This window comes from Gorilla gorilla, chromosome 4, assembly GCF_029281585.2.
Source record: "Gorilla gorilla gorilla isolate KB3781 chromosome 4, NHGRI_mGorGor1-v2.1_pri, whole genome shotgun sequence".
NCBI classification, from domain to species: Eukaryota; Metazoa; Chordata; class Mammalia; order Primates; family Hominidae; genus Gorilla; species Gorilla gorilla.
The window spans coordinates 17,744,134-17,768,490 of NC_073228.2; the positions used below are offsets into that span (position 1 = coordinate 17,744,134).

The window sequence follows — 24,357 nt, forward strand, 5'->3', positions numbered from 1 at the left end:
GGTGATCCACCCGCCTCGGCCTCCCAAAGTGCTGGGATTGTAGGCGTGAGCCACCACGCCCACCCCTCTCTCTTTAGTTGCAATGATTCAAAGCAAACTGGTACACAGTTCTCAGCCTCTGCTGACAGATCATGAAAGCAGACTTGGTGCCTGTTTTCTTACTGCTGGTGCCCTATTGCCTGGTACAAGTAATGTCCAGAATGTTGTGGGACGGATTCTGCCACGCACATTCCTTCCACCTTGAGTTTTCCCTACACTGCAGATAATTCTTCCGTATTGGAAGAATTGACTCATTATGCCATTCTTACCGTTCCAAAGTATTCTTCAAAAACAAGTTTGTTGTGTGTGTATCTGTGTGTGTGTGTGTGTGTGTGTCTCTGTGTGTATCTGTGTGTGTGTGTGTGTGTGTGTGTGTGTAAGAGACACGGTCTCACATCACCCAGGCTAGAGTGCGATGGAGCGATCATGGCTCACTGTAGCCTCTGCCTCCTGGGCTCATCATCCTCCTGCCTCAGTCAGGACTACAAGCATGCACTACCATGCCTGGCTCATTTTTGTAGAGGTGAGGTCTCACTACATTGCCCAAGGTGATCTCGAACTCCTGAGCTCAGGTGATCCACCCGCCTCGGCCTCCCAAAGTGCTGGGATTACAGGCGTGAGCCACCGCGCCCGGCCGTGCAGGAGGATTTTTAACACCAGTCGCTTCTCAAAGCTCTTCCACTGTACTGGGAACCGCACTCGACTGTGACCTCCCGGCCTGTCCAGAACTCTGTCCTCTGAGTCTCTTATTTCAGCCCCGGCCATGTATTGCAGCAGCCTTGGTCCCCTTCCTTGTGCTCAGAGCTTTGTCTGCCCCACAAGGCTGCTTTAGCGTCTCGCCTGCATTTTGGCTTAGGTGAGCCTCCCACTACAGGGAGGACGAGATCAAGAACATCTTCCAACAGAGAAGAAACTCGCAGTGGCAAGGTGAGCTGCCTGGGTATGAGAGCCCAGGCATCCTCACCCCCAGGCTGACCGGGACCTGCCTGGCTGCCAGCCTGCTGCCGGGTAGTGGGAAACTCTACTCTCTGGGGTGACCACACCCCAGAAGCGTCTCTGCGTGGACACTAGAGGCTTTTGGAAAAATCTTTATAGATTTAAAAACAAGAAAAACGCATCAACTCCTGAAAACAGCCAGCATGCATGTGGACGCCGGCTGGGGTGGAGTGGCCAGGCAGTGTGGTGGGCTGGGTACGGACTCCTGCACGGGAGTTATAAATCCTCACTTTAAGGCCCAGCATGGTGGCTCATGCCTGTAATCCCAGTGCTTTGGGAAGCTGAGGGGGGAGCAACGTCTGAGGCCAGAAGTTGAAGATCAGCCTGAGCAACATAGTCTCAGCCCAGGTGTAGTGGCTCACGCCTGTAATCGCATCACTTTTGGAGGCTGAGGCAGGTGGATCACTTGAGCTCAGGAGTTTGAGATCAGCCTGGGGAACTTGATAAAAGCCTGTCTCTTCCCCCCCGCTCCCCCCCCCCCCAAAAAAAAGCCAGGCAGGCATGGTGGTGTGCACCTATAGTCCCAGCCACTTGGGAGGCTGAGGTGGGAGGATTGCTTAAGCCTAGGAGTTTGTGGCTGCAGTGAGCTGTGATCGCACCGCTGCACTCTAGCCTGGGTAACAGGGTGAGACCCCATCTTTAAAATAAATAAATAAAAGAAATTCTCACTTCCTCATCCAAACCAAAGAACTGGCTAACGGCACTAAAAGCTATTGATCTCACAAGAAGATGGAATTGATTTGTGCTGAAGTCAAACTTTCTTCTGACCTCACAGACCCAGGGCAGCAGCTGGCAGGGGCCAGGAACAGAGACTGGAGATGCCCAGTGTCGGTGCAGAAATGCTGCCTGCACGGCTGCTGGGCACAGGACAAACCCACGCTGGGGCAGGGTTTTGGGGGGGCCACTTGGGAGACCTTTCTGGAGACCCCATCACCACCCCAGGCATCTGATTCCTGATGCTTGGTAAAAATAAAAAAGGGACAACATTCATTTGGGGACAAGCTTTTCCATCAAGGTAGCCAGAGCTCAGTCAGGAGAACATGGTCGAACAGTCCACGGCCCCTTGCAGACTGAGCCGCACACCCCAGGCCCAGCATCCAGGGACACTCACCAGCAGACGAGCCCGGCCACCACGGCCGTCCAGGTGATGCAGCAGGAGTGGCGCTGCTTGGTCTGCACCGCATCGTCCCACCGGCAGCGGCACGCACAGACCAGGTAAGCCACAAGGAAGATGAGGTTCAGGCCCAGGCAGACGGCGGCCACCAGCCCCAGGAACAGCAGCGACTGGAAGAGAGCAGAGGCCTGTTGTCACTCTTCATCCCTGCAGTACGGGGCTCTGGAAGTGCCCTGCCCTTGGGCCCTGAGTGCCCCGCCGCCTGAGCTGCATCTCTCGTCCATCCTTCCAAGCTCCACCTAGGGTTCAAGCTCCTACTCTGTAAACAGAGGGCCCGGCGCTGAGGCACTTGGGTGGGAGTGATGGAGCTTACAGGGCATGAGGCCAAGTGGTGGGCCTGGTGGTCAGTGAGGGAGGGGTGTCAGAGCTGGTCTCCGGTTTCTGGTTCAGACCCTGGATGAAGAATGGACCAGGCCCTGCTGATGAAGAGTCTGAGCCACTCAGGAGACAAGGCAGGAATCCCCGGCTAGCAGGGAGGGCTGTGGGTGGTGAGCTCCATGGCCAAGGGAAAAAGGCAAGGAGAGGGATACCGTCCAGGACCAGAGTACCCAGAGGCCTCGGGCGCTGAGTGCCACTGAGGCAGGGCCTGGAAGGACAGCCCTGTGTATCTGTTGCCTCTTCCTTGCAAGGACCCCGCTGTCCCAGGCTGGGCATCATCCTCTACCAGAATGTGAAGAGCTTGTTCTAGGTGTTGGGGTCCATCCTGAGAATCGAGAAGCCAGCTCCATGCTTGGGGGATGTGTGAGGGGGTGGGACAGTCAGGATATGCAACTTCTGGAGTCCCTTCCACTGCACCCCAACAGGGACAGCTGAACATCCAGTGCCAGAGGCAGCAGCAAAGCCAGAATTCTGAGGGGGCGGAGGGGCCTGAGGCCTGCCTAGCACCTCGGGGTCCTGCAATGGAAGCCAGTCTGTCAGGAGGCCTAGTGCCACTCTCTGCTCACTCATCTCTTGATTTTGCCAGATGGGCACCAGATGGCACCGGGATTGGCGGCCGCCAGCCAGGGCTGGACCTGGCTCTAAGTCAGGCTCCTGAGCTGACAGCCACCCCTGCTTCCCATGCACCCCCGATAGGGGTTCCCAGTCCCGAATCCCTAGTGCCCCGGGGGGCTGCTGGGGAAAGCCTGTTTCAGGGAGCCCTATGCAGGGGGTGGCAATCAGCAGGAAGGGGGTACTCCAGGACCCTGCGGTCTAAGGGGGAGACGAGACTTGTGCAGGGGCAGGCACACACAGAGATAGCCCTGACAAACCAAGGCCGGGCTCTGCAGTCCGGGGCTTTGGGGCCATTTTCCAGGGGGACAGACACCTGCTGGAGGCCACGCTGCCAGCCCTGTGAGATGCGGGCAGGCCTTCGGGCCTCTGACATGGACTGCTCTGCTAGTCGCTCTTGGCTGACAGACTTCTCAGCTGAAGTGATGGGGGCAGCCCAGAAAAAGGCAGGAGAGATGGCTCACTTGGGAGGGGAACAGATGGATTTGACTTTGGAAAATGTGGCTTTCCGCCAGGTGTGGTGGCTCACGCCTATATCCCAGCACTTTGGGAGGCCAAGGTGAGAGGATTGCTCCAGCCCAGGAGTTCAGGACCAGTCTGGGCAATACAGGGAGACCCTGTCTCTACAAAAAAATAAAAAATAAAAAATAAAAAATTAGCTGGGCATGGTGGCATGTGCCTGTAGTCTCAGCTACTCAGGAGGCTGAGGTGGGAAGATCGCTTGAGACTGGGAGGTTGAGGCTGCAGTGAACCATGATTGCACCACTGCACTCCAGCCTGGGTGACAGAGGGAGATCCCTTCTAGAAAAAAAAAAAAAGTGGCAGCTGGGAAGCCAGGGCCCAGTAGATCTGGGCACCTCCCTCTCCCAAAGACCTCACAGTGTGGCAGGGGGCTGGGGCTGGGGCTCTCCCCGCCTGGACCACTCATTAGCATGGCCTGTCCCCGGGACTGACCCCAGCAAGCCCAGGGGTAGAAAGAGATGGTGGAAAGTCACTGCCCCTCTTCTGGTCCTCAGTCCATGCCCCTTCACCAGAGGGCCCTGCAGCCGAGGCCAAGGCAGAGGAGGCCAAGACAGCTTGGAGTTGAGAGCCTCTTTCCTTGAAGTGAAGTTTACCACCCTGTGACCTGTGGCCCTGACATCTTCTGGGAGCTTGTTAGAGGTGCAGAATCTCTAGCCCCGCCCTGGAGCTAGTGAATCAGACCTGCCTCTAGAGATGATCCCAGGCAACATATATTCCATTAAAGTCTGGGCAGCACTGGATTAGTGTCAACAGAAGTTCTCAAACTTTTTCCAGTAGCTTAACTTTTTCTTCAAACTGACTTGCTTAGCAGAGCCCTGCAACACAGAGCTCCATCTGAGTGAGGAGTGGATAGAAATGCCACGTTCTGTCCTGGCCGCCCCTTGGCAGCCCCTGAGGCCTCTCTGCTAAAGCCCAGGGATCCTCTTAACCATTTGCAAACCAGCGAGGCCTGGTGGCATGCACCTGCAATCCCAGCTACTGGGGAGGCTGGGATGGGAGGATCACTTGAGCCCAGGAGTTTGAGTCTAGCCTGGGCTAGGCAACATACTGAGATCCCATTTCTTAAAAAAAAAGTAACCCAACCTCCCAAAAAAACCCCAACCAAGCCAAAAAAAAAAAAAAAAATTGCAAATCATTGTGTAACATGCATGCCATGACCCAGCAATTCTACTTTACAGAAAGGAGGGCTGTGTCCCTCAGAAGATACACAAATGTTCACAGCAGCTTCACACAGCAGTCACAGCCTACACCCAAAAAGACACAAACATCCACCAACAAGAGAAAAGATATAGAACATGTGTTATACTTCTTAGAATACTACACAGACATGAAAAGGAAACTGCAGCCACACATGACGGTATTTCTGGGATGAATTTCCCAGAAGTCAGGTTGAGAGAGAAAGCCAGACATGGAACAGCAGAGAACTGTATGGATTAATTTATATGAAGTTCAAAGTCAGAGATACTCATGAATAGCCAGAGAAATGTGAATCATCGAATCATTGCTACCTTTGGGAGGGTGCGGATTTCAAGAGAGCACGAAGGGGGCTTCTAGGGGGTCAGGAATACGATCTGATTGGGATGGTGTTGCTCACACACACACACACCATGCACGCAGGTGCTCGAGGGTATAAATTCATTGAACTGAACTGCACACTTAAGACTGCACTCTTTCCTGTAAGTTATTCTTTTTTTTTTTTTTTGACACGGAGTCTTGCTCTGTCGCCAGGCTGGAGTGCAGTGGTACAATCTCGGCTCACTGCAACCTCCGCCTCCCAGGTGCAAGGGATTCTCCTGCCTCAGCCTCCTGAGTATCTGGGATTACAGGCATGTGCTACCAGGCCCAGCTAATTTTTTTGTACTTTTTTTTTTTTTTTTTTTTTGAGACGGAGTCTTGCTCTGTCGCCAGGCTGGAGTGCAGCGGCGTGATCTCAGCTGACTATAACCTCCGCCTCCCAGGTTCAAGTGATTCTCCTGCCTCAGCCTCCTGAGTAGCTGGGATTACAGGCATGTGCCACCATGCTCAGCTAATTTTTTTGTACTTTTAGTACAAAAGGACCAGGCTGGTCTCGAACTCCTGACCTCAAGTGATCCACCTGCCTCGGCTTCCCAAAGTGCTGGGATTACGGGCATGAGCCATGATGCCCAACCAAGTTATTCCTAATAACACAAAAATGTAAGGGAGCCCCAGACAAACCTCCTGTGTAGCCTGAAGCCCAGTTACCATCCAGCCTGCCCCCAGCTACCCTTTGAGTTTGCCTCCTGAACAGTCCCACTATCATTTTATCCCCAGTGGGAAAAGCTCCTGAATCTACCAATGTCCCCACCCAGCAAGGAAGGCTCGTCCGAGAAGGATCAGGCTGTGGGTGATGCAGCCGGCTCCCCCGTTTCACTCTCTCAAGCCTCCTCCAGCCTCCCGGTCTCCCCCATTCGGCAGCTGCTGAGCCTCTGTGGCCTGGGGCCTCTCCAAGCTGGGCAGCTGGCCTCAATTAGGTTTCTGATAATGCTGTCCAGCTCCAGTGAAAGCGAGGCCTGAGAAACCCAAACTCGGAGGCATTTTTTTTTTTTTTTAATTTCCTTTTTAAAAAAAAAAATACAAACAGGCTCTCACCATGTTGGCCAGGCTGGTCTCCAACTCCTGGGCTCATGTGATCCTCCTTCCTTGGCCTCCCAAACTGCTGGGATTACAGGCATGAGCCACCCTGCCCAGCCTTTGGAAGCCTTTTGTTAGGGAGTTACTTCCCAAACCCTCCTGGGAACCCTACCTAGGTGCTGGGAAAAAACTGGGGGTGGTGGGTGGGACAGGGTGAGAGGGTGTAGGGGGAAAAGGAATTGGGAAGGGAAGAAGAAAGAAGAGGGAAGGTGGGCAAGGGAGGAGGAAGGAGGAGGGAAAAGAGGAGCAGGTAGGAGCCCGCCCCCCTCCCCCTAACCAGCAGCACCCTCTTCCAGGGCCAGCTTGGTGGCACCTGCTGCTCCTAATGGGCAATTATTTTCTTGCTCCTAATTAACACTGCATGTCCCCATGTGCATGGAGGTGGAGGGGAATGGAAGAGGCAGCCAAGAGTTCTGCTTCCAGGCCCCCCTGCTCAGATGGACAGAGCTTTGCCAAGACAATTTCCCACGCCTCCCCATGCCTCCCACTGTGCCCTGCAGCCACCTCCTTGTCCCACAGCAACACCAGGCCCCCAGCTCCCACACTGGTGCTCAGACTCTGCCTCTCCCCTCATCAAAGGGACTTCAATTATTTCTGATTTGTCACTGTGTCATGAAAAACCCAGAGCAGAGAGTGCCAAGCTGGGACCCAAGTTGGGGGCCGCAGTGACCATGGCAGCGGGACCCAAGGGGCTTCTGCACTGGGCAGGGGAGGGGGCAACAGCCCTGGCCCCAGAAGACATAGAGAGAGGTGTGCCGGCCTCAGGGGGAGGCTGGGAGAGGGAAACTAGGCGCACCTAGAGGGAGAGTCTCCCTCCCAGGCCCACTGGGAAAGACTAAGCCCTCTCCCAGGCGCGGCATGACTGTCTGATGACCATGACTCAATTTCACACTGGATGAATGGGGCTTCCTCATCCCAACCTCAGCTCTTCTCAGATCTCGGCTGGGATGGGCTTGCTGCCTGGTCCTTCTTCCTCAGACCTGCCCCCAGGTCAGAAGCAGGAAGTCCTGTAGTTCCGGTCCAGTCCCCAACTGTGTACCCTCCACTTTGTACTTTGGCGAATCTATGAACGGAACCAACCAATGAGAGAACACGTGGAAATACATGCCTAAATACAAAAAAAATTAACAACATCTCCTCTGCCTCCTAACACATGTCCCCAAAGAGCGGCTGGTCGGCTGATCCTGGGCAAGGGAAGCTGGAACAGGAAGCACACATGTGGCTACCTGCCTGTTGACAGTAGCAATAACTAACATTTGCACAGCCTTTGAGAGCTTACTAAGATGTTTCAAGAACTGAGCTCATCAGTGTCTGGTCTCCCCTGAGGGGCTGGCTGGATGGTGATGGTGGCACTCACGCTCAGGCAGGGACACCGAAGTGCCTCGTTCATTTGCTCAGAGAGATACTGCTGGATTCAGTGCCAGGTGCCATTCCCTTCTCCCCAACACTGCCCAATGGACACCGGCTGGCTGCAGTCTTCTCCTTCCCAAGCAGCGATTGTAGCAGTTTCCAGTGTGCCAGGCACTGGCCACAGGCTTCATAATCCATGAACTCATTAGTTCTTTTATCATCTCTTTAGAGTAGGAATCATCTCCAAATCCAATCCCCCTCATCTATCAAAGGTGAGAAGACTTGGGCTGCAGGTCTAGGCTGATTTCCTTCCAGACATACAGCCACATCTGGCAGCCCAGAGCTGGGTGCCCGCCAGGGCCAAGGTGCCCTCGTCCACAGCCCTGCCTTGGTGCTAACCTCTCATGCCTCTACTCACTGGAGGGTAGCCTCCCCACAAGGCTGGTGACACAGGCCAAGTGGCCTTTGCGAGGACTTGGGCTCAAGTTCACTGGGGGGAGAGGGGCGAGGATCAACTATCAGGAGGACTGGGGGCTTTCACGGGTCCCAAAGACCCCAGAAAGTGAGTGAGAGCCCCTACTTCCTCAGGAAGGTTCTGGAACACTGAATTTGCTCAGGAAATCCCAGCTCACCAGGTGACCCGCTCTTCACCATCTCTGCACTTCCACGAACCCCCTTGCCTTTGAGATCCCCACACCACCCACATCCTGAGGCCAGCACCTGCCTGTTTCCATCCTTGCTTAGTCTCTGATGCATACACACCCACACCCCACCCCCCACACAGCCAGCACTGTGCATTTGAACACGTGGGGCATGAGCTGAAGCCCTTTCTGCAGGCGTTTTGTTCAGTCTCCCCCAATCAGAGTCTGTGGAAGAGAACTCCTTCCTCTCCATTCCCCAGCAGGGTACTGTCCTGAGACACACTCCTGAACCTCTCAGCCACTCCATTGAATGATCTGTGTCACCGGCTCCTGTTATGTGCTATGGGACTCTCTGTACTAGGCATGATATGTGGAATATCTCATCTAATTCTTACAGATGAAGGGAGCAAGGCTCACAGAGGTTAAGACACCTACCCGTGGTCACACATGGAAAGAACTGGGAATCCACCCCAGCCAACTGGAGGGCCTAGCCCCACCTCAAACTGCTTGGTGTCTGCCACAGCACTGCGCCCAGAGCCCAGCCGCAGAGAATCCCCAGCAATTTCTCCTGAAGACCTGCTGCCTTGGTTACCACGGTCACCCCACGCCTGGCATAGCACTTGCCCCAGTCAAGCTTGCTGAAGACTGGGATGACCGACGGTCCACCTGACTCTGTTAGTGACTGGTGCTCAGGAGGAAAGAAGACATCCAGGAGAGACCTGTGGTCACAACAGGGGAACTTACCAAAACAGGAGCCACCTTAAATAACACCCAGAGCCAGACTTCCGGTCCTGGCCCACCACGCTCATCTCCTACTCAGCCATCTGAGTGGTGGCGAGGGGTGAGCGGGACCAGGAGCCAGTGGGCAGGGCTGGTGTCAGCTGCCCAGGAGCAGTGGCCGATGGGAAGGGACACCCTCTGGAACCATTTGATGCCCAGCACAAAGTGAGCCGGGGCCAGAATCCTGGGAGGAGGGGCAGAGGCTGGAGGTAGGTTCATCTGGCTCAACTGCCACCTGCCCATGGGACTGAGGGGGCTGTGGGCAGGCCCAGGATCCACCAGCCACAGCTGTTGGGCAGATAGGAACTGTTTCTGGGGCCAGCAGGGTGAGGGAGTCCCCTTACCATCCCTACCCCCACCTAGGGGTCTTCTTGACCCAGTGAAAAGTTTAGATGTCCTCCAGTGGAGAGGAGAAAACTATGGCTGGAGACCCCGGGTGTGGGATCTGGGGCACAGGGTTTGGGATGGGGACACACACACACACACACACACACACACACACACACACACAGCTGTCTCTGAAATCATATCCGCCTCTTTTCATGCATTCTCTGGGAGAGGAAGATTCCCTGGAGCTATCCCCAGGCAGCCACATTCTCAGGGAACACAGACTCCCACAGGCTGGGCTCTGGGGGAGGGGGGTGTGTCCACCGACTGCCGTCTTGCTCCTGAGTGCCCACTGAACCCCAGGAAGGGGTCCTGATGCTCCCCTCCCTCTGGTAGGGCAGGCACCATCTGCCCGGGCCTGATGGCAGCCGGGTCGTCAGGGGTTATTATTAGACTCCCTGTCACTGGCGCTTGGGCACCTCACACTGGATCAGGATTCCCTCCAAGAGGCCCTGCTTTGCCCTGACCTGTCCCATATCTGGAGAACTTGACACAGGGAGAGGCCGCTGGGGGCCAAAGTCCTGAGATGGGTGCCTGGCTCTGAATAAATGGACCCCATCCTGGTCCACTGGCCCCAGAATCTTTGACCCAACACAAGGAACTGATACAGGTGGGCTCCCGGGGCCAGAGTAGGCGTGACCAGACCTGAGACGGGCTGGGAGATTCTGCAGCTTTGTTTGTCTGGGCAGGGAGGTCTGGTGAGCCCTGGCCCTGTCTGTGGGGTGCAGAATCCCGCCAAGGGTCAGCAGAGTAGGGAAAGGGCGGGGAAGCCGGGAGTGACTGCCCTAGGCCAGAAATTCAGGGCTTAGAAGGTGTGGGGTGGAGAGAGGGGCGTGGGGGAACAGGAATGGGCCAGTCTAGGACCAGGGGACACAGAGAGGCTGACTGTCAATGCAAGGGGGTCCTCAGGACAACAGTGTGAGATGGGCTGACGGAGGCCACCTTCCTTCCCTGGAACAAGCGCAAGCAGCTGTGGGTTCTCTGCGCTAGAGGGGAAGTGACCCACACCGCTTCCCCAAGCCCTGCAGCCTTCCAGCTGAGACTCCCACCCTGCAGGCCGGGGCTGGGGAGGAGGGGTGCTGCGAAGACCGACTCGGGAGACTCTACTCAGTTTCTGCCAAACTCTCCTAGGCCACTCAGCCCCGGAAAGAGAGCGCCCCATCTTGGAATCTCAGACGGTCGAAAACGTCGGGGCACCCCTCAGCATCCCCGCACCTCGCACGCCAGGATTACCCCGACACGAATGCCCCTGTCCCTACCCCTACCCCGCGCCGCCCTGCCCGCTCAGCGTTCAGCCCCTCACCCCGCAGGCGGTCTTGCGCTCTTCCTCCCCTTCCCCACGCCCGCTTCACTCTGATCTCTTCAGTTTTCCCGGCCCCCAGGTTCCCAGACAGGAGGGGACGCGGGCCACGGGCCTGGGAGGGTGGGGGAAAAGGGGAGAGGGGAGACGGGAAAGGGCTGCGCGGGGAGAGAAGGGGTCTGAGAGGCACGTGGGAAAGTGCAGGCTCTCGAGGGGAGAGGGGGTAGTGCGGGGACTTGGGGCGCGCGTGGCTGGGGTCTGGGGCGGCGTGAACTCACCTCCTGGTAACTCTCGTCGCCGGGGCTGAAGGTGCTGTTCACGGGCTGCAGGCGCAGGCCGACGTGCGGGACGCTGTGCAGCCACACGACCCACCAGGGAGCGATGTAGTCCACGCGCGCCGCCTGCATGGCTCGGCCCGAGTGCTACCCACAAGCTGAACGACAGCTGCGCTCACCTCCCGGCCGGGGCCCCGTGCCCGCCCCGCCCCCGGCCCCGCGCCCGCCCCGCCCCCGGCCCCGCGCCCGCCCCGCCCCCGGCCCCGCCTCTCCCTGGGCCCGCGCCCGCCCCGCCCCGCCGCGATCCCAGTCCCAGTTCTGGGCGCGCAGCCCGCTGCAGTCAACAGCCCCTTTCTGGGCGGGGATCTGTCCTGGCCGGATGGGAGGAGGGAAGTGAAAAAAGCTCCCAGAAGTCTCTAAATCAGTTTCAGTCTCGAGGTCCCCGGGCTGCTTCTTATTTATGATCAGATCAAGGGTATAAGGTGTCAGTGGGGGCAGCCACCAGTCATAGGCCAGAGAGGGGCGACTGCCCGTCCCAAGGGCTTGTCACAGGGTAAGTAACCGACAGACTGGGAAAGGAAGGAGGCAATCTTCAGCCACTCGGTCACTCATTCTAAATTCACTCTCATTTTTTGGGCATCTATTGTGCAAGCCCTGTAGACTTAAAAAGAGAAATAAGACGCCGTCCCTGCCCTCGGGAGCTCCCGGCGCATCTGCCCCAACAACTCACTGAAGCCGCCTGCAGGACGCCTGAGTGAGGACAAGGTGTCTCACTCAGAAAATTTGCTTGATTCTTCCTGGCAAGTGGGACAGACAGGGTGAGCTTCCCGGAGGAGGGGACCTTCGAGCTGTGTAGCGGGGAAGGTAGGAGAGCGATGAGAGCGCCCGGAAGGGACAAGCATTCGGGGAGACTGAAGCGCATGCAACAACATATTTATTGAGCACCTACTACGTGCCAGGCACTGTTACATCGGTGATGTAACAAAAGCCAACAAAAACCCTCACCCCGAGCGCAGGCACCGCAGAGGGCGATGAAGACCCGAGAAGATGCCGAACGCAGGCCAGGAGGGGGCTCTGGGGAAAAGCAAAGGCAGGGGAGGTTGCCCATCGGGGAGCCTCGCGTCCCTGGGCCCTCCGTACTCTGCACATATGCAGAGGCCCCCACCCGTCCTGTAACCGCAAACTGCTTGGCGTGACTTGGCCAGCGGAGGGAGGAGCCCAGGCTGCAGGACAAGCAGGAGTCAGGGGTAGGTGGGGTGGAGTGATGGGGTCGCGGCAGATTGGGCGTGGAAACCGCGCTGAGCAGCCAGCCTGAGGGGTGCGTAGCCACCGCGGCAGGGACGCGGGTGAGAAAGGAGCCCCGGGAGGACGGGGGCGGGGCTCCTAGGGTTCTGGCTGAAGGGACCGGGTGGATGCGGACCGACTGAAAACGCTCGCAAACACATATGGCTGCTGGGAAGTAAAGCCCCAGTCACCCAGTGCTCAAAGGCGCTGTGTCCATTAGAGGAAGTCCTGGCCTCGGGGCCTCTCCTCGTGGCCGTGATCCCACAGCTCTGGGGCCCTGCAAGAGCCCAAAGCTGAGGGGCCCGGGAGGCTGGAAACAGCCATTCTTCTCTCATCGGGGTGTCTTTCAACAAATTTTCTTGAGCACGTTCTCTGTTCTAGAGGATACAGTAATGGATAAAACACACGTTCCCGCCTGCATGGCGTCTACAGCCTAGTAGGCGAGGTGAGGTGGACTTGTATCCTGCAAACAGCGATTGCAGGCCTTGTGAAATGTCAGAGTCCCAGCTGTAGGGAGAGGGGATGGAAGGTGGGCGTCGGGGTTGTTTCCCAAAGGACAGCGACATGAGCTGAAGGATGATCGGGAGTCAAAGAGGGGGGTGCTGGGGAAGGCCTCTGTGCAGAAGGAACAGGACCCTGTGAGATCAGGGACTGCGGCCAGTGGAAGGGGAAGCAAGCAAGTCCCAGAACAGGAGAGGGAGCCGGAGAACTGCAGGAGCCAGGCGATCAGCTTGGAGACTGCGGCAGGGGAGGGAACTTCTTTGGGTGAAAACCTCCTTTTAAAAGGTCTTGGTCTCTGACTCAGTCCCTGCAGTTGCTGGGGAAAGTGGACTCTTCTGGTAGCTGCTTTTACAGCCCCTGCCCTCAGAGGCCCCCCAGGTGGGAAGGGCCTGCCTCCTAGGCAGTGGGTGCTCACCGAGGACTGACTTTGAACCCGGGGCAAGGGAGCCCCAGAAGGCTGGAGGCCTGCACACGGCACTGGAAGAAACAAACTGCAAAGGCTGTCCCTCAGGGCTATCCCCACAGCCACCGGAATGCGGCCTGGAATATCCAAACCTGTCAGCCCACCTGCACCCAGCCAGACAGCGACCATTCTAGCTGCTTCCCCGGAGGCCTGCTGACCCAGAGAGGTGTCAAAAAGCTGAAGCACAACAGAGACAGACCTCCCACAGACTCAGCAGGGAGTTGGAGGACAGTCGGCACACCAGCAGCTGTAGCCCATCCCCCCCTCTCCCCATTCACCTGGTATGCAGCACTTCAGGGCTTGCTGAAGCCCCAGCAAAGCAGTGGCCCACCTGAGAGCTTGGAAACACACCTATGCCCCAGACTACCGCGATCGCAGTCTCCAGTCAGCCCTGACCACCACAGTGAACTGCCTAAGTGCCCCAGATGACTGAGTCACAAGCCAGGGCTGGGAGGCACTGCATGAAAGGCGGCCTTCTCTAGACAAGGCTGGACACACCCCTGCAAGGCCTGTCTCCTAGGAGCTGGGATGAAACTCTGGACGATGTGCTGGGAACAAAGAAAACCCACATGGTAAAGGCTTGCTTTTCCTTGGGAATCTGCAATGCTTACAGAACGGGAAAGGCTGAAAGCCGCCCACAGCGCCGCACCTGGGCCTGAGGGCTGGCGTACCCACCCTCTACCGGAGGAAACAAGACCCATGACCAGACTCAAAACCACCTCACACCCTCACAATCCTTACAGAATATTCAAAGACTGGCACTTCAACCTTACAACCTGAACACGTCTAAATGCCTAACAATACCAAGCACACTGTATACCACACTTTTAAAAGGTAGAGATCTTAAAAAAACAAAAAACACTACCTTGGGTATGAAGACAGATTTTATGCCAGTCATTTCCAGAGGGGCTGTCTGCTGTGGCACAGCACCACCTGGTGGCCACCCCAACCCATGCACCACCCCCCCAACCCAGTACCCTGACAGCAAGCCAATGAAAGAGGTGTTAATATGGCTATTTTCCAACTGAGGAAACAGGCAAAAGTGTAGTCATTTCTCCAAGTCAGTCAAGTTAGCGAGTGGTAGATGTGCTATACCTTGTTGCACCCATTTTGGGACCTGTTTGAATGGCATGCCCCACCATCGCTCCCACATCTGCCAGTTATGTTTAACCCCACGTGCTATTTCCATCATGGCCTTCCCACATCTTATTTTCAAACGGGCTGAAAACAGATGGCCTCATTCGCTGACTGAGATCATGCTCAAGATTAGGGATGCGCCAGGCACGGAGGCTCATGCCTGTAATCCCAGCACTATGGGAGGCTGAGGCAGGCAGTGAAACCCTGTCTCTACTAAAAATACAAAAATTAGCCAGGCATGGTGATGTGTGCCTGTAATCCCAGCTATTCGGGAGGCTGAGGCAGGAGAGTCGCTTGAACCCAGGAGGCGGAGGTGGTAGTGAGCTGAGATTGCACCACTGTGCTCCAGGATGAGCCACAGAGCAAGACTCCGTCTCAAAAAAAAAAGACACAGGAAGGCAGCAACAGGACCCGTGCATCAGAAGCCACTATGAGGTAGCATTTTTCCCTTTCCCATCTGCAAAGACGAAAGACACTTAGGATTTTTAGTATTTTAATACAGTTCCAATCAGTGTGTCTGGTTCATTTCAGTTCCTTCACTGCCAAACCTAGAGGGAAAGAGACAAAAGTAAGCCATCCAGAAGACACATCTGAGTTGCTGCTGCTTGTCTAGATTTTGTACTTAAGCTAAAGAGAGCACACAAGGTTCAGAAATTAGATCTACCAGCGAAGTTTTGGTTAAAATATTTAGTGTTTGATAAAAAGACTTGGTCTATTATATTCGATAAAAAGACTTGGTCTATTATATTCCATCTGTTCCCCTGTAAAAAATGGGGACTATCAGTACTAGCACCAACCTCGAAGGGTCGTGAACAGGATTAAATGAGCTCTAACCTCTCTTCTGGCTAAGGAAGTGATTTCTGGTACTGTATATAATCTGAGAATCACAACTATTCCTCACACTCCCAACAGCAAGAGCAGATTCTTAGACCATAAAATGGGCTCTGAAGTCTGAGAGGGATTCAAAACAAGATACAACATGGCCACACACAGCAACCTTCCAAACCCCACCCGCCCCTGAAGTGACTTCAGGCTCACTCACCGGGGGGCAGGGACTGCTTCAGTTTCTCTGCCTTCTCTTTGTCAGTGATGACCAGGGTATAAAGGTATCTGCTGCATCGAACTTTAAACTTCACGTTGTCCTTATTTTTCTTGATCTTGACAGCTACCGGAGACCAGAATCAGGAATTAAATTGTATCACAGAAAACAGATGTGACACAGTCCATGTGCAAATACACTCAAGCAGTAAGCAGCATGCAGGAGACAGCACCCACCTCCAGTACTGTCCCTCTGTGCAAAGAGAAAACACTATTACCCGTTCCTCCAACTTGGGACTTTTATTGGGTACACTGAACACAACATTGTAGAATATCTTCTATCAACCTTATTATCTTTCTTATTTCTACTTTTTCTTTGAGACAAGAGTCTCGGTCTGTTGCCAGGCTGGAGTGTAGTGGCGCAATCTTGGCTCCCTGCAACCTCCGCCTCCCAGGTTCAAGCGATTCTCCTGCCTAAGCCTCCTGGAGTAGCTGGGATTACAGACGTGCACCACCACACCCAGCTAATTTTTTGTATTTTTAGTAGAGATGGGGTTTCACCATGTTGGCCAGGATGGTCTTAATCTCTGGACCTCGTGATCCGCTGGCCTCGGCCTCCCAAAGTGCTGGGATTCAAGGCATGAGCCGCCGCGCCTGGCCTATTATCTTTTTAAAAAGGGATGGAAGCAGTGATAAAGTAAGGAGACTGGCTGTCTGCTGGGACTGAGCGCTTTTCAGCACTCCACTCCCGGAAATCACGTCTCCACATGTGAGATGACATTCTGGGCCAGTAAGAGCTCGTTCTTCAGGATGCCTCCAGCCACTGCGCACAACACGCACCCAGGGTTTTCCCTGAATTTATGTGGAATCCATTTTCTGGGTTCTTTCCTGCTGCCAAGTTCTATTTCAGGATCACGGCTCAGACAAGAAACAGCTAATGTGTGCCTCAAATTCAGCTGTGTGGGGTTTGAACTGTGCACCACTCTGGTTATGTACTAGCAGTATCAATGCACTGCCATCTGGCTGCTGTGAGACAACCCCTTCCCAGGAGTAGTTACCACTCCATGTACTCGTTGAATGCCTTGTTCCAACTCTTTAAAAACTGCTCAGAGATACTCCCAGGATTTGTTATAATAGCAGTGATGTGCCAATCAAGAAGCAGGTGGCTGAGGGCTGAACATGGCCTCTAACACTTCAACGCAAGCACCTGGCCAGACACAGCACACAGCACTTAACCTGGCAGACGCACACAAGATGATCTTGTCCTCGCAATTCGGCAACTCCATTTCTGCCAGTAACTACTATAGGAATGGGGCACATCAGAGGAAGCAGCACTGTGACTCAGAGCCTGCCCAAAGAACGGGCTGCCTGGACTCTTGTTCTTAATACATCCAGACACCTGGATATTCATCCAAACTAACCTATTTCAGTATAACACTGCCCCTAGCAGCTGAACTAAGCTGAACACCACTTGTAAAGACATATGGAGCTCTTCAAAATGTTTATTCAGTTGGGTGTGGTGGTTCATGCCTGTAATCCCAGCACTTTGGGAGGCTGAGGTGGATCACCTGAGGTCGGGAGTTCGAGACCAGCCTGACCAACATGGAGAAACCCCGTCTCTCCTAAAAATACAAAAATTAGCCAGGCGCCTGTAATCCCAGCTACTCAGGAGGCTGAGGCAGGAGAACATGGGAGGCAGAGTTTGCAGTGAGCCAAAATTCCGCTACTGCACTCCAGCCTGGGCAACAAGAGCGAAACTCCATCTCAAAAAAAAAAAAAAAAAAAAAAAAAAGTTTACTCAACATTGCCGTATGTGCAGCAATTCCATTTCTAGGTATATACCCCAAAGAACAGATAGCAACCACAGAATATTTGCACACCCATGTTCAGAGCATTATTCACACTAGCGAAAATGTAGAAGCAACCCAATGTCCATCAATAGACGAATAAACAAACCGTGGCCTACCCACACAATGGAAAACTCGGCCTTCAAAAGAAAACTCCGGTCTGGGTGTGGTGGCTCATGCCTGTAATCTCAGCACTTTGGGAGGCTAAGGTGGGAGGACTGCTTGAGGCCAGGAGCTGGAGACTAGCCTGGCCAACATAGACCCGTCTCTAAAAAACCAAAAATTAGCCAGGCGTGGTGGCGCATGCCTGTAGTCCCAGAGACTCTGGAGGCTAAGGTGGGAGGATCACTTGCGCCCAGGAGATCAAGGATGTAGTGAGCCATGATCACACCACTGCACTCCAGCCTGGGCAGGAGTGAGACCCTGTTTAAAAAAAGCAAATTCCAGGCCGGGCACGGTGGCTCACGCCTGTAATCCCAGCACTTTGGGAGGCCAAGGCGGGTGGATCATGAGGTCAGGAGATAGAGACCATCCTGACTCACTCGGTGAAACCCCGTCTCTACTTTAAAAAAAAAAAAAAAATTAGCCCAGCATGGTGACAGGCGCCTGTAGTTCCAGCTACTAGGGAGGCTGAGGCAGGAGAATGGCATGAACCTGGGAGGCGGAGCTTGCAGTGAGCTGAGATTCTGCCACCGCGCTCCAGTCTGGGCAACAGAGTGACATTCCATATCAAAAAAAAAAAAAAAAAAAAAAAGAAAAAATAACAGGCAATTCTGACACATGCTTGAGGACATTTGAAGAGAAGCCAGTCACAAAAGGTCAAATACGCAATAGCAGACCCACTTGTATGGGGTATCCAGAGCAGTCACATTCAGGGACAAATTGGAAGGTGGTTGCCAGGGGCTGGGGAAGAATGGGGAGCTGGTGTTTAACAGAGGGAGTTTCAGTTTGGGAAGATAAAGTTCTGGAGATGGGTGGTGATGGTGGCAGCTGCTCAACAATGTGAATTTACTGAATGCCACTGAACTGTACAATTATGCTTTGTTGCCCAGCCCTGAGTGCAGTAGCATAATCATGGCTCACTATAGCCTCAATTTCCTGGATTCAAGCAATCCTACCTCAGCCTCCTGAGTAGCTAGGACCACCAACACACGCCCGGCTAACTTTTTTCTTTTGTAGAGACAGGGTCTCACTATGATGCCCAGGCTAGTCTCATCCATCTGCCTCAGTCTCCCAAAGTGCTGGGATTACAGATGGGAACCACCATACCCAGTGTAAATGGTAACTTTTACGCTATGCCTATTACACGTTAAAAATTAATACAACCATTTAAAAAAGTTTTTTCAACAAACAGCTACTGACACTTTACTGTCCCCAGGGGACTGTGACCACTACCTTTAAAGCCACATCATCTAAAATCAAGGTTCCCAATTTTTTTTGTGAGACAGTCTCGCTCTGTCACCCAGGCTGGAGTGCAGTGAGACAATCTCAGCTCACTGCAACCTCCGTCTCCTTGGTTCAACTGATTCTCCTGCCTCAGTCTCCTGAGTAGCTGGGACTGCAGGCGTGTGCCACCATGCCCGACTAATTTTTTTATTTTTAGTAGAAATGAGGTTTTGCCGTGTCGCCCAGGTTGGTCTTGAACTCCTGGTTCAAGCGATCTGTCCGCTTTGGCCTCCCAAAGTGCTGGAATTATAGGCATGAGCTACCACGCCCAGACCACCCTTTTAAAACACAATCAAACGGTGGTGTCATGTTTAACTTGCTGAGAAGGGTAAGTTACCTGCTGGTAGAGTTGGGCTTCAAACTAGGCAGTGACCCCATATGGTCTGAAATAAAACTGACCTGATAACCTCATCTCTTTACACAAAACACTAGCAAACAGTCATCATTCCCACCAGATGCTATTTGTTCCCACAGGTGGTCACTACCTCAAAGGTGACAGCCTGTTTTGGGTAATGGGGACACAAATATGACCCCCATTCTCTGCCTACCCCCAACTCATTGAAAGACTCTCCCTGTACACCAACCACCGTCTGGCACCACCCCTGGCACAGAGCATTAGAGACGGCTGGTGTCGTAGCCCACCCTAACAGGCCTGTCCCATGCAATCTCACTTCCACATGTGACCTGATTCTCTCTCATGCAGCTGAAAAAAGATGACTGGGTTAAAGTAACAACATAACTCAAGACCTAGCTTGTAGCAAACGCAAGCCCCCCAATCTCCTTCAAGTATCACAAAGGGGTAACACAACTACCTCTCACACTTGGTGTAAAAATTTAAGTAAGTGGGCAGCAGAGATTGGCACCTATCCATCAAAAACCTGCTGTTTAAGGTTTTTCATTAATCACCTTCTTTCCCCTGTATGTACAAGCTGGGAAACAGACCTATGACAGTCCAACTTAAACTCTGTGACTTTACAATGGTGGTAATGCGATATACATTCAGTAGAAGCCCTGCTTCAAATTTTGATCTTGGCGGGGCACAGTGGCTCACGCCTGTAATCCCAGCACTCTGGGAGGCGGAGGCAGGTGGATCATCTGAGGTTAGGAGTTCGAGACCAGCCTGGCCAACATGGTGAAACTCTGTCTCTACCAAAAACACAAAAATTAGCTAGGCATGGTGGCGCGCCCAGCTACTCTGAGGCAGGGGGATCGCTTGAACCTGGGAGGCGGTAATTGCAGTGAGCCAAGATCGCACCACTGCAATCCAGCCTGGGCGACAGAGCCAGACTACCTCAAAGAAAAAAAAAATTTTTTTTTAAATACTTTTCTGGATTAGATAGGTGTGATACCTTCTGACACTGGCCAGCGACCACAGGATCACGAGGTAAACGACCTTACTACACAGTGTGCCGTGCTCGATACATTACATGCAAATATCCAGCACTTTATTACAAAATGGATTTTGTGTTAAGATTTTGCACAACTGCAAAGAACCTAGAGTTTATGGGACGTGTGTTGTGAGGCTTTCGCGGAGTGGAGATTCCGTTCCGACAATTTACTATATTATACGAAAGAAAACTGAACTCAGGGCGGCCTCTGAGATGATCGCGATTAGCTAAAGATGGTCCTAGAAATTCCAGGGCCTCACCGTGCCCCCCACAGGTCTTTCTCATGGGAAACAGGATGAAACCACTGCTCCCAGAGGGCCAGGAACACACCCAGACGGCCTAACCGTCTCCTGCCTGACATTCCGGGGAAGACGCTCCCGGAGCGGTGCCAGGCTAGGCACCGCTCTTCTTGAACCTTCGGAGCAACCACTTACATTTGGCATCCTTTCGTCGGGCTGTAAGCAGGAAGTCCTTGATTTCCTCAATTTTCCGAGGCTGCAACACAAAGGAAGCGGGTGAACAGACAGCAAAGAGACACGTCTTCCGGCGATGGCCCAGTCCACCAGCTCCTCCCGGCCTCAGGAGATCCTTGGGAGGCTCTCTCGCCCTCGCCCCAGGGCCCCACGAGCCCACCCCGGGAAGGCGCCAAGCAGGGACCGTACTCACCATGGCGACGAGGCGCGCTGGGCTCTGGCGCGGACCAGGACCTGCGGGAAACAGTCCTCGGCGTTAACACGGCGCGGGGGCCGGCAGCGAACCCTGTTTTCCCGCTCTCCCCCGGAATATCGGCCCCATCGCACTCCCCTTCTCCTCCCCGACACCCTCCACGCGGACCTGGAGTCCCCAAATTTCACCTGGCCGTGGATTAACCCAGATTACCCTTCTCACCCACGTATCACTCTAGAGACACTCACAGCAAGCGGCAACCGGGGAAAAGGACGAAAAAGAACGAGACTTCCGTTTCCGGGCAGTTAAACCCTCCCAACGGAGGAAACTGGGTACGGTGCCTGCCGAGGATCAAGACTCATGTAGGCGTTCGCACTTCCAATTTCAGCAGCCCTGCCCCCTTGTGGTCGAAGTCAACAGTGCAGCTCCAAGAATGGAATGGACCATCCTGGCTGCCGCCCTCCCTCCGCCTCCCTCCTCTCGCTCCTCCCCATCCCTTCCTCCTAGGACCCCCGCCTCTTCCCCGTCCACCCCTTCCTGTCTTCCCCCGCAACCCCTCAAACCCCAGCCTGGGTTTGCTAGGTTTTAGCTCAGATTCAGTTTGAAGAGCTAACGCTTATTCTCCACGGCTTTCACTGGACCTGCGCACGGGCATCTACACAGAAAATTCTTCATTTAATGGCAGGGACCCTCGTGTGCACCTTGTAGAACCTCTTGTTCTGGCGCCTCACGTTTTCTTCCCGTCTCCTTTTTGGGACCTGAACCTGTCATGACCAGGGCCCTGGGCTCTTCTTTCCATAAGAGGGAGCGTTCCTGCTTGCTGCTTCCAATTCCCTTAGGAATTGGTGTACAATGAAAGCAAGTTAGGGCCGGGCGCGGTGGCTCACGCCTATAACCCCAGCACTGGGGGAGGCCGAGGCGGGCGGATCGCTTGAGACCAGGAGTTCGAGACCAGCCTGGGCAACCTAGTAAGACCCCCCCCCCCATCTCTAGCAATAATGATAATAATAATAATACTTCCAACAGCTGTCGCAGCGCTGCCCCTGGCTAAGTGTCTCACCCCTAGGGCTGATGGTGAGTGGGAGTGCTCCTGCTCTTGCCGGGTCTCACCGCGGCCTCAGAGGGGAGAGGTGGACTCAGGAGTTGAACCCCAGCTGGGCAGATTCCCCAGCCCAGGCTCCGGCCACTTCCTGGGGAGGCTTGGGAAGCCTGGGGAGGGCAGCGTTCCTTTCTCCCCCATAACATCCTTTAGGTTAGGCTCTGAGCAACCTGCGGTTATCCATTTTATTTTTATCCTCCACTTTTATTTTATTTCCAACCTCTCTACAAATGTCTACATTTTATTATATTTGTTTCCCCAAAATTTAATAACCACACGGCAGAATGTAATTGCTTCATGCTTATTATTACAGAGCGGCCCTCCTGAAGGGAAAGAGCACTTTGCCATGAGCTTTACTTAGAACTTATTTAACTTACCTTCCTTTCTTCCTCCCTCCTGCCCTTCCATTAACAAGCTCAGGCTGAGCACCTTCCTGGGGGTGCTGGAGATACAGGAACCAATAGACCTTGCTGCAGAGAGATCACAAAATACTGTAATAGCACTGAAGAGTCTTTTAAAGAAGCTGAACGATGTCTCTGCAACTGTAAATGTGTCGGGGTTCTAGCAGTGGGAAAAGTTAATTGGCAGAAGCCTAATTTTAGATGTCTGAAGGTCGGATCCGATCTGAGAAGCACGAGTGCTTCAGCTCTGACCTGAGAAGGACTTTCCCATACCTCAGAGCCCGGCTTTGCCAGCCCTTCCCATCTCAGGCGATGCCTTTCTGGTCTTTTCTACCCCACTGCTCCTCCACAAGCAACCACCCTTTCAGCCAAGCCGAGGGGCACTTTTGGGCACTTTCCGCCCTCCAGGTATTTGCTCTGCTGTCCACTCTGATGCCAAGTGCCACTGGTCCTTCTGAGCTCAGCTCCCGCCTCCCCTTTTTCAGGCAGGACCCTTCACCCTTGACTTATGTTGCTTGCCACTCATACAGTGGTTCCTTGCAATCACTTCTCTGTAGGCTGCGTGGAGGTGTTTAACTTTTCATACATGCACACCACTCTTTTTATTTTTAATTTTTTTAAACTTTTTTAGAGACACAGTCTCCCTAGGTTGCCCAGGCTGGTCTTGAACTCCTGGGCTCAAGGGATCCTTCTGCCTCGGCCCCAAAAAGTGCTAGGATTACAGGTGTTGAAAGGAGCCGGGCACATTCCTCAGCCCCGGGCTCAAAACAAACAAGCCCAGTACAAACACATCCCATCCTCCCATCCCACCACATATCGCCATATATCTCTCAAACTTCCTGAGCCCAGTACAAACACCACCAGGAAAGTCTCCGATAAGGAGACAGCCGTTCAAAGTTTTACTGAAAGAGCGGGAACCAAAAGAATTCCTTTGTTCCCCTGTAACTCTCAGGCTATAAAAAGCAAACACTCGCATTGTTCAGGGCCCTCTTGTATGCTGTGGAATGGAGGGACCAGGTTCGAACTTGTAGTAAAGATCCTTGCCGCTTGGCTTTGACTCTGGACTCTGGTGGTCTTCTTTGGGGAACAAACGGTCTGGGCATAACAGTGTGAGCCACTACGCCCCACCTTACCACTTTTCCTTGAAGGCAAGGACAGGACTCAGCATTCTGTCGATAACTCTCGAAGTGCAGTACCCATCTGTACAGTAAGTGCTCAATGCTAACATTGCAGGATGATCCGGCTGGATGTGGCATCTGAGATCACTCACCATATAAAGGGGTGGTGGATGGAGGGAGGAATTCAGGGGGAGCCAGAAGGAGACACTGACGTGCCTGAAGCAGTGCCTGGCATGTAGTAGGTCCAAAAACTATTTGTTGAATGAATGACTGGTGCTTCTCGCCTCACTGTCGGCCCGACAGGACAAGGACGGGGATAGAAGGAGGAGCTGCACTTCCCTTTTGGCAGTGATCCCAGGGAGACAGATGTTCACCCTCTTGAGTTGTATAATTTAAGGGACCATAGACGTGTAGTAGCAAAACACAATGGCAAATTTGTTCAAGTACCAAAGACCTCCAGCTCCCCAAGGGGGACAAATAGCAAAATAAGCTGCAGCTACTAAAAGTGAGGCAAGGTGCCCAGAGGGCACGCTTCCCTGCTCCATGGGAAGATGAGCTCCAAATGTCCTGGAGTGGCCGGGGACTGTCAGAGACCAAGGGGGGCAGAGCCTAGGCCCTGAGTGCCACAGCCTGAGACCTTGAGCAGATGCTGACCTGGACATGAGCCTCCCTGGTGACTCCCAGATACACATGAAACAAAACTCTCCAGGGCCTGGGGTGGATCCTGCAGGAGAGGAAAGCCCCGGACTCGAGGGCAGGATGGCCCAGGCTGCCTGTTATGGTCACTCTGGCTATTGGTAGGCTGGAATGTCCAGTGCTGGCAGCTGCGGGATGGTGAGGGCTATTGCTGTTGTCAAGAGGCG

General features: G+C 53.9%; 2 protein-coding genes across 6 annotated transcripts in view; both read right to left on the bottom strand.

Moving 5' to 3' along the window:
* TTYH2 (tweety family member 2) overlaps nucleotides 1-11,319 on the bottom strand; it is a 49,071-nt gene extending 37,752 nt beyond the window's left edge. The window contains exons 1-2 of one of the 2 annotated variants that reach the window (XM_004041076.5): nucleotides 11,110-11,319; nucleotides 2,147-2,319 (exon numbers count right to left, since the gene is read on the bottom strand). In XM_004041076.5, the coding sequence (XP_004041124.3) occupies nucleotides 2,147-2,319; nucleotides 11,110-11,238 (302 nt within the window). In that variant the 5' untranslated portion in view covers nucleotides 11,239-11,319. Of the gene's footprint in view, nucleotides 1-2,146; nucleotides 2,320-9,108; nucleotides 9,173-11,109 lie in introns of those variants that run through there. The other variant, XM_055389052.2, reaches the window with a different exon arrangement.
* A 3,648-nt stretch (nucleotides 11,320-14,967) lies between these two features.
* Nucleotides 14,968-21,217, bottom strand: RPL38 (ribosomal protein L38). Of its 4 annotated transcripts, none has more exons than XM_004041078.5 (5): nucleotides 21,125-21,217; nucleotides 20,877-20,917; nucleotides 20,645-20,705; nucleotides 15,534-15,656; nucleotides 14,968-15,039 (listed from the first exon to the last, which is right to left on the bottom strand). In XM_004041078.5, the coding sequence occupies exons 2-5, from the start codon at nucleotides 20,877-20,879 to the stop codon at nucleotides 15,014-15,016; spliced, it is 213 nt and encodes a 70-aa protein (XP_004041126.1). In that variant the 5' UTR covers nucleotides 20,880-20,917; nucleotides 21,125-21,217; the 3' UTR covers nucleotides 14,968-15,013. The 4 variants fall into 4 exon arrangements, with proteins under 4 accessions (XP_004041126.1, XP_018882799.1, XP_004041128.1 ...); XM_019027254.4 differs by having other exon boundaries at nucleotides 21,099-21,168; XM_004041080.5 differs by lacking the exon at nucleotides 21,125-21,217 and adding an exon at nucleotides 21,065-21,083.
* Between the last annotated feature and the right edge of the window lie 3,140 nt (nucleotides 21,218-24,357).